This window comes from Lemur catta, chromosome 10 (genome assembly GCF_020740605.2).
Source record: "Lemur catta isolate mLemCat1 chromosome 10, mLemCat1.pri, whole genome shotgun sequence".
Taxonomy (NCBI): Eukaryota; Metazoa; Chordata; class Mammalia; order Primates; family Lemuridae; genus Lemur; species Lemur catta.
The window spans coordinates 48,715,069-48,732,467 of NC_059137.1; the positions used below are offsets into that span (position 1 = coordinate 48,715,069).

The 17,399-nt window shown below is 34.3% G+C and overlaps 1 protein-coding gene and 1 pseudogene across 2 annotated transcripts in view; both read right to left on the reverse strand.

Annotated features, from left to right (window-relative positions):
• DENND4C (DENN domain containing 4C) overlaps positions 1-17,399 on the reverse strand; it is a 93,250-nt gene that overhangs the window by 7,933 nt on the left and 67,918 nt on the right. For both annotated transcript variants that reach the window (XM_045562558.1, XM_045562557.1), the window contains 8 exons: positions 14,603-15,771; positions 12,021-12,192; positions 11,241-11,350; positions 10,761-10,936; positions 6,602-6,784; positions 5,281-5,476; positions 2,536-2,781; positions 1,332-1,449 (listed from right to left, as the gene is read on the reverse strand). In XM_045562558.1, coding sequence (XP_045418514.1) covers positions 1,332-1,449; positions 2,536-2,781; positions 5,281-5,476; positions 6,602-6,784; positions 10,761-10,936; positions 11,241-11,350; positions 12,021-12,192; positions 14,603-15,771 — 2,370 coding nt within the window. The remainder of the gene's footprint in view (positions 1-1,331; positions 1,450-2,535; positions 2,782-5,280; positions 5,477-6,601; positions 6,785-10,760; positions 10,937-11,240; positions 11,351-12,020; positions 12,193-14,602; positions 15,772-17,399) is intronic.
• On the reverse strand, positions 4,208-4,581 carry LOC123645980 (annotated as a pseudogene).

Below are 17,399 nucleotides of genomic sequence, written 5' to 3' on the forward strand. Positions count from 1 at the left end.
CCTTGTATTAATACAAACAGCTTTATACTGTATTTCTGTAGAACAGAGTTCTCCAATTGCAATTCCTAAGTTTACAGGGTATCCACATATTAAATCTGGATTATGTTTGCCATATTGTTCTCCAGAAATTTAGCACTTTATACTTCTAACAGTATATCAAATTGTTCTTCCTTCCACATCTTCAACAATATTGAATATTACTAATCTTGAAAATTTTTTGCCAACCTGATAATTACAAGTTTGTATTTCCTTTTTTAAAAAATAAAACTGTATTTCACTAAATACCAATGTGAAGGAACATTTTTTCATACATTTATGTTATGGACTGAATTGTGTCCCCTCAAAATTTGTATGTTGGAGCCCTACCTAAATACCAATGTGCCTGTATTTGGAAATAAGGCCTTTAGAAATAATTAAGGTTAAACAGAGGACATAAGGATGGGGCCCTAATCCAATATGACTGGTGTCCTTATTAGAAAAAGAGACACCAAGGATGTGTGCATGTGCATGTATGCACACACACAGAAAAGGCTGAGGGTATAACTAAAAGGCAGGCATCTCCATGCCAAGAAGAGGGGCCTCAGAAGAAACCAAACCTGCTGACACCTTGACTTTGGACTTCCAGCCTGCAGAACTGTGAGAAAATAAATTTCTGTTGTTAAAGCCACCTAGTCTGTGGTATTTTATTATGGCAGCCCTAGCAAACTAATACGGTTTGTAAGTCACTTAACATATTTTTCCATGAACTACCTTAATATCATGTGCTCATTTACCTACTGGATTATTTGTGTTTTTCTTATTGACTCATAAGGCTTCTAAACACATGAATGGTAATTCTTTAAACCCCTTGCAAAAATATGTTCTAAATATAAAAGATTAAAAATGAAGGCAGAATCTCTGAGACCAGCCAGTACCCATCAATATAACTGAAATTATAATCCTATACCAATATACCTAAATTACTCTTCCACTATATAGAATTTACTCTCAAAATACCCAACCGAATTGGTACTTGACAGAAAAATCACAGAAAACCTACTCGACTCCAATTGAGAACTGTCAGAGTTATTTAGTATATAGGTCAGTATAATACAAAATTAATTTGAATTAACTGAAATTTTTTAAAATAAAGCAAAATAATTTGCTTTCCTCTAATTCTAGAGAAATTTAATTCTGTTTAATTCCATTCTTTTTATTTTTCAGTCGTCTATTCTTCTTTACTATTGAATAGTATACAGATGGACTATGCCACAATTTGCTTATCCATTCACCTGTGGATGAGATCTGGGCTGTATCTAGTTTGAGTCTGTCTTTAACTCTATTTTACTTACTAAAATTCCTCCATGAGACATACAGAGGTTCTCCTGGTTCCTGATGAAGGTTGATATTATCCCATAACAGCTGAATATATACAAGTTTACTATCCTGGGACAGAGACGACAGAGGAAGCTAAAAGAGATCAATAGATATTATTAGTATCCTAAGTATAATAATTAAACAGTGGCTCTTGCAAAACTTGACAGATGAGTTCTTTCAAAATTCTGGACCTAAAATTCTACACAAAAATTTTAATTTTTATTAATGTCAGATGATAAGTGTTCTTGTTATTTTTTTGAGGTGTAAGTTTCTCATTCTGACTTTCAAGGACTGGAATGACAACTTGGTAACTGGCATACTGGGCACATGAAAGATTAATCACCATTACAAAAAATTTTTAAATCAAAGTACAAGAGTTCCTACTAACTTACCAGATAATTTTGTGTGAACTACTAGTACTTAAAATAAATTAGTCCAACTACAGTTTATAATACTTGAAGATTCTGTTGTGCCCCAGGTATACGTTTGGGGTTTGGGTGTCTCTCAAGATTCAATATTATATAGTAGGGGAACTCGAGAAGCTCACTGTCTCCAGTGGACTCACGGATAAAGTAGGGTAGAGGCTTTCAAGTCAGGTGGCCAGATTAGGATCTTGACTCTCCATCATTTGTTAAGTATGTGAATTACTTCTCTAACTTTTAATTATATCATCTGAAAAATATGGATAGCATGAGTCTTTTCAAATAAGGTTTGTTGTGAGAATTTCAATTGGGAATATGACAGTTTGGAATAAAAGCTATTTTTATTAGAAACCCTTGCAGCTAGATATAACCATATAACTAAGTTTAGTCCAAAGAGATGTATGTGAAAATATTATGTACAATTCCAGGAGCTGTCTCTTAAGAAGACATACTCTCCTCTATCCATTTTTCTCCTTACTGCTGGCTAGAATGTGATATGATGGCTTGGAGGTAGTCAGCCATCCTGAACCAGAAGTAGAACTTGGAAATAGAGGTGATGTACAGCTAATCAAAAAGATAGAAGGATCTCAGGGCCCTAACACTGCACCTTCCCTGGACTGCCTATCCAAACTTTTAAGTAAGAGAGAAATAAACTTATCTTGTTAAGCTATTGTTGTTGTATATTTTCAGGAGCTTGAAGTTAAGCCTCAACCTAACTAATATCAATGGAATATAAGTTTAGAAGATAGTACCCTACCTGTACACCTTTATTACAATGCTCAGATGTGAGGATAAGTCCTGGCAAGTTACTTGGAAGGTCCAAACGTCTGAAATACCAAACGAGGTTCCAGAAAATGATTGGATGTTGATTGATGAAAGAGGATGTATGAATCACCTGATCACCTTCATTTTCTAGCAAAGATTCAAGTTCTTTACGAAGCACTAGAGGACTCAGGTAGGGCACAGAAACAGGTGGAGGATTGGGCCTTTTTCCCAAAGGATCCTTAAAAAACAATACAAAAAGAAGTGAACATTATCTGTTTAATTCCGTATGCTTAATAGTACTTTTCAGTGAGATTATGCGTCCCTATCCTTTGAAAATCAGTTATTTCGTGACCATTGTTACACATAGAACACCTTAATGAATGAAAGAAAAAAAATACTTAATCTTAAATATTCTTAAATCATTGCACAAGAAAATTAATAATCCACATTTCAATACGCCCTTTAAAACAGTTTCTCTATCATGTTGATAAGAGCAATGGCTTGTGTGTATGATTCATTTTTCTTTTCAAATTTTTATAAGAAGTACTTGCATTTTCAGTTGTTTCAAAATGATATATGTATGTGAAAAATGTAACGTTCTTTCTATTACAATTCTAAACAATTTAGAACAATTGTTTACAATGGGGCAATTTTTTGTATTAATATTCTTTGTTGACTCCTTTTAAAATTACATTTAACTTGTTTTTATATTTGATTGCACTAAAAACTGAAGGAATTAAAAAAATAGCATTTTTATAACTGAAATGAAATAAGGCATGAAAAACTAAAACCCAACCTAAACTTTGTAAGTTATGCATAATATAGTCAGGAGAAAATGTTTATGACCAATTCATTAATGAAGAATACCCTAGTGCCACACTGAGCTCTCCAGAATCATTTCCCTCTACAAGGAACCAGGGTTTCTTAGAGAAATGGCTGATTCTAGCTCTGAGGAAAAAAATACACTAACATAAGCATGAAACATCTTGTCATATAAGAAAGCAAGGAAGCTTTAAAAAATTACAAAAAAGATACAGGAGTTGTGTCAAGAGGACTAATAAGCTAACTTACATAGGCTTCTAGCTGAGCAAAGATTGGGTAATATAAGCATCAATAAAGATAAAAACAGCAATGGATTTAAACATAAATGTTTAAATCAACAAGTTCATGATACCCTATTCCCCTAAATTAACTGATTACCTTGGAGAATAATTGAGACTCAACTCATTATTTGGAAAATTGGGAAATAAAAGGAAAGAATCAAATGTTTATTCTGCCTTTCCAATATAAATTGCATCTTTAGAAAAACCAAACAGAAGATGTGAGGAAGTTTCTCTTTATAATGTATTCCATATAATAAATAAGAAATGACAGTATTAGACTATCATCATTTTATAGCTCCTAACCAATGACTTTATCTAGGCACTGAGGCATTAATAACTACTAATATCACAAAGATAATTTATGTTCACTGCTAAAAGAAACATACCATCACTGATAAAATTCTTTCAAAAACAAATGAATAAAATAAAGACCCTAAATCTAATCAAGCTTCTAGATACAAATACCAACTTATAGGGCCGTGGTCAACAAAATCTGGATTGTGGGAAACTCTAGTCTCCAAAGGACAAACGAACTGGTTTTTTTACCCCCCCCCCCAAGGGCACAAATCCACTTTTATTTATTTACTTTTTATTAGTTTAAACCCTTGAGGGGTACAGCATCACACGGATTCTGTGTCCAATGGCCTTAGCAGGAAGGTTGTTTAGGAATTTGGCATGCGCCATACCACTGTTTCCATGGGCCCGTTACCTTTCCCCAGATTACTCTGGTTTTGTTTAGTTTACCACCAGGAGTCACTGTGTTGTTCTTTGCTTTGTATACATAAGCACATCTCTTGCCCAAATAGAATTCAGTTTCGTCTCGGACATAAACACCTTCAATTTTAAGAAAAGCTGTGTGCTCTCTTTGGTTTCAGAGATCCCGCTTATAGCCAGCAAAAATGGCCTTCGACCACAGCCTTCCAGACATATTTGCCTTTTAGTCCTGTGTTCCCAGCAGACCTCCACAGGCTCCAAGATGGCCAAATGAACTGGTTTTATCAACAAATAAATTGCAAGGGAAAAAAAGAGAATCTACAGATTTAAAAAGACTAAAAAATCTACCAACCAACTGCAATGCCTGGACTTTATTTGATCCTGATTCCTCAAACTACAACACAAACACAAATACGCATTTGACATTTTTGAGACAATCAGAAATTTGAACAAACTGAATAACTTAATTATATTTTTTGTATGATAATGGCATTGTGATTATATATATTTTTAAATCCCCATCACTTAGGGATACATACTGAAATATTTACAAATGGAATATATGATTAAAATTTGCTTCAAAATAATCTAGGAAAAGAGAAGTGAAGGAGGGTACACATAAATGAAGAATGGCCATAAAGTAGAAATTACTGAAGCTAAATGATGGGTCAAGGGACTCATTATACTCTTCTGTTTCTTTTTGTACAAATTTGAAATTCTCCCTAATAAAAAGATTAAACTTAGAGTTCTTAGTTTGTTTATGGAAATTTTTTTTTTTAATTTCCCCACCCACTCATACCCCCAAAATTCTTATCTATCATTTTGCATGTTATTAAAATAAGTCTACTAAAGAAGAATTATATAATGTTCTAACAAATACTTACATGCACACACAGTATAGTTACAATGTTATTACATACCACAACTTCCTGCAGACTGTTTGGAAGACTAACTGTTGAAATGCCATGAAATGGTCGCTGGGTAAAGTCAATATTTTGCAAGGGGCCTCCAACACTGTGACTTCTAGTCAAAGATACATTTCGCTTTGATAAACTATCAGGCACAGATGAAATTTTTATAGTTTGGACATCTCCACTGGCTTTCTTTACTTCATCACTTTAAAAAAATGGAGAAGAAATGCTTTGTTTGTATTGAAAATAATCTAAACCTGTAGAGCTACAGTATTTACTACAATGAATCTTCAGTATACTAAATATAACTGAGAAGAATCCATACTGCCTTTTAAAAATTAAATTTTCTTCAAGCATATTTGTAAAACTGATCAGAAGAACAGGATGGAGTAGATGACTCTGGTGAGGGGTGGGAATACGACATATTGTACATTACAGGGATTATTTTAAAAAGACAAAGTGCCCATTCAGTTGCTTTATACAAACATTATTTCATCTTTATTTAAAAAAATCACCTAGAAGTATACTGTATGCAAATAAGTACAGTAAAGTCATTGATGAGTATTTAATCTCTACCAGGCCATAATCTACTAGATCTTATTTACTTTTTAATTTTTAGTGCTTAGCATAATACTTAGCATACAACAGGCTCTCATGATTCAAACAATATTTAAGAGCAAAATGTGTACTTCATAGTAAAGAGAATAAATACTTCTCTGCAAATTGGTAATGACTACATTAAGGGGGAAATATTTTTTACTGTTAAGTTCATTTTGTAAAAGACCATTGTCAAACATTAAATTTAGTTCAAAAATGGATTATCACATTCATCCATTAGATATTTAAACACTATGTGGTAGTGAAAAGTTAAATTTTTTTAAATGCCAGAACTTAAGCCTACAAGAGTCACGATGTCACCGGGCGCGGTGGCTCACGCCTGTAATCCTAGCCCTCTGGGAGGCTGAGACGGGTGGATTGCTCGAGGTCAGGAGTTCGAGACCAGCCTGAGCGAGACCCCATCTCTACTAAAAATAGAAATAAAAATTATCTGGACAACTAAAAATATATACAGAAAAAATTAGCCGGGCATGGTGGCGCATGCCTGTAGTCCCAGCTACTCAGGAGGCTGAGGCAGGAGGATCGCTTAAGCCCAGGAATTTGAGGTTGCTGTGAGCTAGGCTGATGCCACGGCACTCACTCTAGCCGGGCAACAGAGGGAGACTCTGTCTCAAAAAAAAAAAAAAAAAAAAAGAGTCACGATGTCTTTAAAGACGGAATTTTTACAAAGGTACACAACTTATTATAAAGAGAGCTCTCTACCCTGTGGTACCTTGGCTCAACTGCAGAGCTTGTTTCTTCAGTTACGGTCTGATTATGTTTGGGGAAATCCATAAAGTTGATCAAGTCAGGTTCTGGTAAACTGGATACAGGTTTGTGCTCCAAGGATTCACCTGCCAGTGGAATGCTTCCACTTTGTAAACTGTCACCAGAGGTACTTGGTTTCAGGAAAAAGCTAAATATGGAGTAGTTAAAAAAAAAAAACAAAAAACCTTAAAAATTCTTGAGTCCTCTAAATTTCATCATATTCGGAATTGTTTTATGATAAAGCAGTCATTAATGAAGTATACAAACCATAAGGGAAATACTGCCTATTTCAAACACAAACACACACACACACACTCTCTCTCTCTCTCTTCCCCCCTCACTCTCATTTTCTCTTCTCCTACTATCTTAAACTTTTCAAATGAAAGGTCTGAGGTAGTCCAATGTAAGATCCCTTCAGTTTTTGAGAACCATTAGAAAGCTATGAAGGAAGAGGGGAAGCAAAATATTTTATTAATTCCCCAAGTTAAAAAAAATAAAAGCTGCAGCAACAGCAGTATTTTGAAATGTATTAATCTGATGACAGTGGGTTATCATAATTTATTAATATTAGTATCACTAAAGTTGGTATACTGGTAAACTGGTATATTGGTATACCCCACTGGTAAATTTGACTGTCTTTAAAAAATAGATAAAATATATTAACCTATAACTGTTTATAATGCCCCCCTTTTCACTTATAAATGTCTATTTTTGTCTCTAGTCATTTCTTTTTTTCTCTGTTCATTAGTTAATGTCCATGTGATCTCTCTCCTTTTCCCCTTAGGTGTGACTGGGTGAGGAGAGGGCCTTAAAAGGAACACTAGAGGATTTTCTGAGATAATGGTAATTTTTTGTAAGGGTTTGATTTGCATAAATATATGCATTTACTCTTCAAATGGCACGTTTAAGATCTGTACATTTTATTGTATATAAATTTACCTCAAAAGACTGTAAATAAACACTGAACTCTAGTTAATGATATGCATGCTAAAGTCTTTATGGGAGAAATGTACTAATATCTACTTCTTACTTTTAAATGAATAAAAATATAAAATAAAATGAAGGAAGGATAGATAAATGATAAAGCAAGTACAGTAAAATGTAAATTAAAAAATACAGGGAGGGATATTTGAGTGTTCATTAAAAAAAATCTTTAAACTTTGTTGTAAATTTGAAATTTTCCATAACATCCATATGGGGGGAGAGACTCAAATGCTCTTTCATACTTAATTTGAAAATATAAAATAAATTACTTATCACAGTAGCTGGAAAACCACAATTAACTCAAAAAAGTACAGGACTTACGGAGAATAATTTAAACCTGTGTTAAAGGACATAAAAGAAGATCTGAAAAACATGTAGAGACATACTAGACTCATAGATAAGATAGTAATATTGAAAAAGTCAGCTTTTCCCCAGTTAGTCTATAAACCTAATGCAATCTCAAAGAAAACTCCAGCTAGATTTTTTTTTAAGGAACTCAAAGTTATTCTAAAAATTTACAGGAAAGAATGAACAGAGAAAAAAAAATTCAAGAGAGTGAACTCACCCTACTAACCAGATGTAACACAAACACAGAGTAATAAAAATATGGTATTAACAAAAACAAGAAAAAGCAAAACCAGAGTATACATGAGAATTGACAGATGATAAAGATAACACCACGTACCAATGAGGAAAGGATAGGTTATTTAGTAGACAATATTGGGATGAATGGCTTGTTATATAGTGAAAAATAAAAGCTGGATCTCTACCATCATACATAAAAGTAGACACCAGATGGATTAAAGACGTACATATCAAAAATAAAATGTAAAGAAAAATGTACAAGGAGAAAATTTTCATGGCATAGGAATGGTGAACAACTTTTAAAACAAGATTCCAAAAATATAAATCATAAGGTGGAAAATTAATAGATGATAACATCAAAATTAATGCTTTCTCTTAGAGGAATTAATACCAAGAATTCCAAGTCAGAGCAATAATAAAAAGAATGCTCAGGCCAGGTGTGGTAGCTCACATGTGTAATCCCAGCACTTTGGGAGGCTGAGGCAAGAGGATCACTTGAGGCTAAGAGTTCAAGACCAGCCTAGACAACATAGTGAGACTCCGGCTCTACAAAAATAAAAGAAAAAATTAGCCAGGTGTGGTGGCGTGCACCTGTAGTTCCAGCTACTTGGAAGGCTGAGGTGGGAGGATTGTTTCAGTGCAGGAGTTGGAGGCTACTGTGAGGTACAATTGCACCACCACACTCCAGCCAGGGCGGAGCAGCAAGATCCTGTCTCTTAAAAAAGAATGCTCAACAGAAAAATGGGCAATGAATACAAGCAGGTAATTCATAGAAAATGCCAGAATAACAAGTAATGAAGAGATACTCAAACTTATTAGCACTGAGAGAAATTAAAACAAAAATGAGATACTACTTTATACTCATTAGAATGCCAAAATTAGAAAAGTGAGCCCTTGCTGCTCCTGCCATCTTTCCATGCTGCCATAATGGTGTACATGAATGTCCTGGCTGATGCTCTTAAGAGCATCAACAATGCCAAAAAGAGAGGCAAACAAAAGGTTCTTATTAGGCTGTCATAATCCGATTTCTAACTATGGTAACGAACCATGGTTACATTGGCAAATTTGAAATCACTGATGATCACGGAGCTGGGAAAATTGTTGTGAACTTCAAAGGCAGATTAAACAAGTGTGGAGTAATCAGCCCCAGATGAGATGTGCAACTCAAAGATCTACAAAAATGGCAGAATAATCTGCTGTCATCCTGCCAGTTTGGTTTCATTGTACTGGCATCACGGACCACGAAGAAGCAAGAGGGAAAACACACAGGAGGGAAAATCCTAGGATTCTTTTTCTAGGGATGTAATACATACTTACAAATAAAATATCTCAATGGAAAAAAAAAAGAAAGAAAAGTGGTAATACCAAATGTTGGTAAAATTGTACAGAAATGAGAATTCTTGGGCACTACTTTTGGGAGGGTACCCATCTGGGAAAGAATCTTTCAGTGTTTATTAAAATCACATAAGAAATGACTCAGTGATCTCACTCCTAAATATATTTTTCTGAGAGAAACTACTTTACAAGTCCAAAAGGAGTTATGAATTTTGTAGTGTACTACATTACTTCAGCAATGTTTGTAGTAACACAGAATTGAAAGAAACTAAAGTAGCCAACATTAGAATAATAGAAAAGTAAAATGATGTATTAACTTCCTACAGGAGAAAGGGAATAAAGTAGTTGTATATACAGTAACTCAGTTTTTAAAAAGGAATAAACTGAGATTTTCAGCATTATTTTAATTATATAAGGTAAAAACACATACACAAAATAACCCTACATATTTTTATAAGGATATATCACACAGAGCAGAGTCAGTGTCTTTGTTGAATAAGGTAGTAGGAGTGGAATGGTGGAAGGAGGATAAACAAGAGGGCCCTTGCACAGACCAATAATGATAGTGTGTCAGGAATTAAACAGTGTGATTTGACTTAGCTCCATGCCTGAAGCTAAAAGAAAAAAATAGAAAGAAAACACCTCTACGATTTAAGATTAAAAAAAAAAGTAGCTAAAGGCAGGCAATAAGATAATAACATAAAGCTCATTTGCTCCATAAAACAAACAGAATAAAGTAAGCATAATCACTTAGGTCAGCATACAGTTATCAAACTCTCAATTACTTAATATCTGATTATAGACTAGCTAGTCTCCTTTCTATTACCTAGAATTTGTCCATTTCAACTGTCCAAAGCACTATTAGAAAGTGAAAGTGGCAACAAGAGAAAAATTGATATATTTTTTTTTTCCTTTTTTCTTCTAGGATACCTAATTAAGGTCACAGAGGCAGGAGGCTTGAAATTAATGCCTACTATTAAGTTTTGAATTATCGATAAATAAAGTTTAGTTCTAAGCATTAACTACTACTGATAATCCTACTGTAAATAAAATGGAAAAGTAGTCTCCCACATTACTAGTATTTTCTATTCAAATCTGAAAGCGAGGGGTAGAAAGGAAAGGCACGCCTGGAACACATCATGAATATTTCACTCTTCCCCTAGGAGTCATATCTTTTGTGGGGGCACTTACTCTTGAGGGAGAGCTTTTATAATACTAACCTTGCAGAGCCTCTCAAGTCTTTAAATTCTATATTGAGAAGAGGCAAGAAGTTGCTTTTACAAAACGGACAGGTTGTATTCAAATTTGAATCATCTGCAGTCCATCCAGCCATAATTTCTTCATCATAAACTAAAGCTCCACAAGCTCTACACTGTGAACAACTTGACATCAAAACCTAAGAACAGAAAAACGCAGACATGGAGAATCCTATGGTAAAATTAACCTTAACAGGCCTAACTCTTGAGATAATCGTAAGATTTTATTATTCTATTGATCATATTTGGAATTAACAGTTCTATTATTTTACAGGTAAACTACCAGTTCATTGTCTTACTTACATAAGACAGCAAGCAAATTCAACAAAATGACTTATTTATTATTCTTTCTATGAAGGCATCATAGAATCCTGTTAAATGCCATTCTGAAATTAAAAGTATGTTTACAGCCACTGTATCACAGGCAGAACACAGAACTTTTACCTCCATTGCACAGTTCTGATAGATGCTAGACATGCTGGTATTTTGAGAAGAACCATGGTCTGATTTCTCAAAATCTTGCCCTTTCATGCCTCTTGGAAGTGGAACTTCACCTGGAGAGGAATAAGCATCATAACACCTTATACAGGAAATGTCCTTATTCTTTGGAAATGCATGCCAAAGTATTTAGGGGGAAAGTATCATGAAGTCTGCAATTTTTTTTCAAATGGTTCAGTATAAAAATGTATGTGCACATAAATATAAAGTTAACAATAGTTAATTAAATCTAGGTGGAGAATATGATTATTCGTTATGCAATTCCTTCAACTTTTCAGGACATTTGAAATTTTTCATAATAAAAGTTGAAGAAAAAGAACAGAATTCACAGCATACAATTTCTGAAAGTAACACAGAGCTAAGAAATTTCAATGGAACAACCCAGCAATTCTCAAACTCTACTGTACATGTGATTCACCCAGAGAGCTGGTTAAAAATATGCATTCCCAAATTTGTATACATTTTTAAACAAATTCCCCAGATAATTCTGATGCATGCATAAGTTTAAGAACTAATGATACAATCCACAAATATAAACAACTAAAAATAAACACAGAAGGTGACTACAGTACTTATAGATCATACAAAATCTGAATAGATAGTAAGGTACAGCTATTATTAAAAATCTATCAGATCATCTTAACAAATGGAGCTTATTGAGGGGAGAGTTATAGGCATCTAAATTAAAACAAGCAATGACAAATAAAGGACAGTTCTTCCCCATACCTATTGAATAATGCAGTTTTCCTACATCTCCACTGCTGTTGCTACTGCCAAGACTTGTGTTGCTCTGGGTAAGTTCGCTGGGGACCGAGATACTTGTGTTAGGCGATATAGTCTCCCCCAACATATGGTCTTCTAGGCCAGCTGGGAAGCTGTAATCTCTATTAGTTTCCTCCTTTAATTAAAAAGAATAAAACCCCACATATATAAATAATACCTTCTCCAATGGGAATATACTCACTCTATCCTTTTCAAAATTAAACTCTATAATACTTAAACAAATCATCATCTCCAAATTTTTCAAAACCATGAAATCTTCTCACTATTATTTGGAACTTCCCTTCCACACCCTAAGACATCCAAGCCATAACCTACAATACTTTAAGAGATTGTATTGTGCTCCAAGTATATGTTTGGGGTCTGGGTATCTCTCAATATTCAATATATAAAATAAAGGAACTCTATTTGTCTATTATATTAAGTCTATTATAAAATAAATGACTCATTGTCTCCAATGGAATCAGAGATCCCAGTACAAGTAGAGTAGGGGCTTTCGAGTCAGATAGCCAGATTAGGTAGGTGTGTGACCTTACAGAAATGAATTCTCTAACTTTTAATTATATCATCTAAAAATATGGGTAATATGAGTCTTTTCAAATAAAGTTGTTGTGAGAATTTCAGCTGAGAATATGATTGTTCAGAATAACAAATATCAACGTTAGAGGCATAAGATACAAATAAACTTCCAAAAAACACTGTAGCTCTTAACCATTCTAAGTGACTGTTGAAACTTTAGATAGAAAATATTTTGATAATTCTCATGTAATTTATTTTTATGTCATTACATTTTCTTCTATGTTGTTTAAACCCCTGTAAAATATTACTGATATACTATTACGTGTTTAGTATTAATAAATCCCTTATTGCTTAAACACTCAAAATGCTTTTAAATCTTATATAAATTACATTGATGAATTCCTTTGAGCTATTTTTACACATATACCTAATTATTTCCTTAAATTCTGGATAAAAGTTATAAACATTTTGTAGACTTATTATTCATTCCTTCACTTGCAAATATTTATTTGCCTCATGCCAGGCCCTGCTACTAGTGCCAGGGCTATAGCAATAAAGAGAAAAGACAAGATCCACAACTACTTGGAATTTACAATGTCATACATTCCAAGTCCAAAAAACTCTGTAGAAAGTATTTTTGCTTTTAATTTAACATTGTTACATAAAATTTCAAAAATAAAAGGATTCACCCTGTTGGGTTTTTTTAAATCATAATACCAGGTTAAGACACTTTGGAAGGTATTTTATTTTGCCTTTCCTTGACTGACCTTGCTAGCTTCTTAAACATAAAATGCAGTTTGTCTTAAAGCACTCAATACTATACTTTTAATTCAATTAGTATTTTGCCTATAAAATAGTGTTTTCCTTCAAATGGTATAGAAGTCTTACTTGTCCAATTTCTTTTCCCATGTCTCTAATTCCTATTTAGTACCTTTAACAATTTGAAATTAATTATATGACCTTGAAAATGCATGATGTTTTAAGCTTCCATTGTTTTTCACATTACTCTCTCAGATATATCCTTGTGGCCACTTTACTGCTTTGACTAACCTAAAATTTCAAATTTATCCTTCAAACCCCAACTTAGACATCACCGCTTTGCTTTTTCTGGACAGCCCCCTTTTAATATATTGCCCTTTGATATCTTCTCCTAAGACATTGCTTCTAGGTAAGAGCATGGACTCTACAACCTACCTCTCTGACTTCAAATCCTAGATCTACCACTCACTAGTTATGTGATCTTGGAAAGCTAATTTATCCTCATAAATCATAATGAGGATAACGACAGTACCACTCTCATGGGGTTGTTATGAAAATTAAACAAATATATATGTGTGTGTGTGTGTGTACATACTTACATACAAAAACAGATATATAGCTTATAACAGTATTTAGAATATACTGTTTGTTACAATAATAGCAAACATTAAAGATATTTTCTACTAGATTAAAGTACTCAAGTACTATATAATTCTTTGAACACAAGGTGAGATTTTAGTTAACTTTTCTGTAAAACAAATAAGCAAAATTTCCCCAATTCTATTTTCATAAAAAGATCTAATGATTAACTTTACTTATAATGATTTTTTAGACATTTTAATCATTTTTGTCATGCAGTATGAAATCTGTGGATTAAACTGCAGATTGATTTCATATATATTAAGGAGATAACATAAGTACAAGTTTTTGAAAAGTAAAGTGCTGTGCAAATATAATATGGAATTATTAACTTCAAATATTAGTCATTAACACTTTTAAAGAAGTAAGCTTAATATTGTAGTTTAGACCGATCTATGGAATTATACAGTGGTCCTGATATTCTATTTCTATATTAATTAATTTCCTTACATATATGTTCAAATTACTTCAAGAGAGAAACCAAATCTATATAAAGTTTTAAAATATAAAAACAAAAGTTACCAGAAATCTCTAAATAATAATACATGTATTTTTAAAAGATACTATAAACTTTCCAATATCGGAAAGACTACACACATAAACACTCTTACCTCATCATCTGAGTAGCTGTAGGCAGATGTCACAGCTCCCCACATCTTAGTGGCTACCGTTGCTGCTTGTTTCACACCAGATTTTAGGACATCCATCTTGGGCCCTGAGAGTATACTCTCCAGCTTTAGCCCTGACAAAGAATTTACTACAGAGCCCAATGAGCCATGTGGTGAAGAACGCACTAGCGCTGACAAAGAAGTTGAACGTTCTTTATGCGTTCGAGAGGGAGTCTGCGGCTTGAAACGTCCAGTAAAAGTTTTAGACTTGGACATGGCAGGGGAGCTCTTTTCACTTTCAGGATTTTCCTGTGCTGGTAGACCAGGCTCTAAAGGTAGGCTTGATCTCCTCTCTAAAGGGTGAATAAGCCCAGTGGTGGTGCCAGACTCTCTGTTTCCCTCTCTGTGTAATTCCATACTGGAAGATTTACTACCCAGGGGACTTTTTAGGTTCATATAGCTTTCGATTTCATCAGCCAGATTGCGTGCAATAACTGGAGAAAACACCTTATCTTCAGAATGAGGAGTTTTTTCTCCTGTACATTCGGTGGCTAAAAGCGACAAAGGATCTAGTCCAGTTTCAACATCTTCCCTCTCAACAGCTTTGGCAACACCATATAAACTACTTCTCTTATTCATCATATCTTTGGATCCTGTTTTTAAGTCGCTTGGCTGATTACTGTTACTATCACTTTGTAGACTATCATATATATTTTCTGAAGCTATGATTTTAGCTACATCATCATCAACCACAGGCTCTAAAAGCTCCTGGCTTTCCTCAAGCATCTCTAGCACCGGAGATGAACTGTGCTCAGGATCCCAAGTGCTTTCAGACACACGAGTCCTACTATCAGCCAGGTGACAGCTAACATTCTCAAAGCTATGGGTTCTTGCAATGTGAAGTGGAGAGGTCTTAGGACACGTCAATGCTGCTGTCAGAATCCTGGCATCTGCTCCCATCATGATAGCCATTTCACTTGAATTCAAATCCAAACTGCTCTTCTTAAGCAGCATTCCTGCTCGACTTTCAGAACTAAAACTACAACTCCTCTCTGGAAAATGCTTTTGTCTTTTTTCTCCTCTATCACCATTCTTCTTGAGATTAGAAACTTCTCCAAAAACTGCATCTTCAACTTGATCTTGAGTAGAAAATAGCACATTTGATGTACTACCTAAACGAGACAGTAAAATATTAACAGTGAATCTCTATTTTTCCAATGTAACTTTTTTAAAAAAATAGATACAGGATCTTGATATGTTGCCCTGGCTGGTCTCGAACGCCAGGGCACAAATGATCCTCTCGCCTCAGACTCCCAAGGAGATGGGACTATAGGCACATGCCACTATGCCTGGCTTCAATGTAACTTTTATTAAAATGTTTACTGTTGGCCGGGAGCAGTGGCTCACACCTATAATCCTAGCATTCTAGGAGACTGAGGCAGGCGGATCGTTTGAGCTCAGGAGTTTGAGACCAGCCTGAGCAAGAGCAAGACCCCATCTCTACTAAAAATAGAAAGTAATTAGCTAAACAACTAAAAGTATATAGAAAAAATTAGCCAGGCATGGTGGTGCATGCTTGTAGTCTCAGCTTCTTGGGAGACTGAGGCAGAAGGATCACTTGAGCCCAGGAGTTTGAGGTTGCTGTGAGCTAGGCTGACGCCACGGCACTCTAGCCTGGGCAACAGAGTGAGACCCTGTCTCAAAAAAAAAAAAAAAAAAAATGTTTACTGTTTTCCTTACTTGAAAGTGACATATAATCAGAGCAAAAAATTCAGAACATTTAGAAGGCATAAAAAAGATAAAAGGTATATACCAAAAAAAAGTACCCCCAAAAGCTATTCAAATCTGCCTCCTGGAGATAACACTTTTTTTATTATTATTTTTTTATTCTAATTGTAGATGAGGTAGAGATAACATTTTAATGTATAACCTGCCTTTCATCCTCTATGCATATATATACACCTATAAAAAAAGAGTTCATGCTCAGCCATGGTCTGACTTAAAAACAAAAAAGAGTTCATGTGATATATGCTGGATATGTCTATATAGTTTGCTAAAATATATTACATTTATCAATAAACATAGGTCTCTTCTTATTTCTTACATTTTAAGAGTCTTACATTCAATTTAAGAAACACATTCTGAGGTTAAAAGCAGACTTAAAAAAAATAATCTCTTCTATGTTACCTTTTATATATCCAATTCAACAAATACTTGCCAGGAATCTACTCTGCACAAAGCAAATGTGTAACAGTAGAGGATTTGTATATTTGCTATAGTCAAAGCCTTACTGCTTCAAAGTAAAAGAATCCAACATGGAATGCTTAGAATTGGCAAATTCTAAGAAGGGTAATAAAATCTGAGTAGTTAAAAATTTTTCAGATACATTCATTCCTTCAACAAATTACGTGAGGTGCTAGGAATACAATGGTAAATAAAACAGACGTGATCTCAGCCCTCACAGAGGTCTTATTTGACCAAGTAGAGCAAAAATATGCTAGTGGCATTCCTCCCTCCCCTCCCCTATCTTTGTGGGAAGCAAGCAGTCTTTTAGTCTTTGCTACCATGCAATTTTTTCCACTCTAATACCAAAAGCTATTTCCTATTTGAATCTTTATTATAACTTAAGTCTACCTGCTATGGTCTCAATTTTTGTGCTCCCTAAAATCCGCACATTGAAATCCTAACCCCAACACGATGGTATTAGGAGGTGGAACCTTTGAGAGATAATTAGGTCATGAAGGTGATGCCCTCATGAGTGGGATTAATGCCGTTATAAAAGAGACCCCAGAGAGCTCTC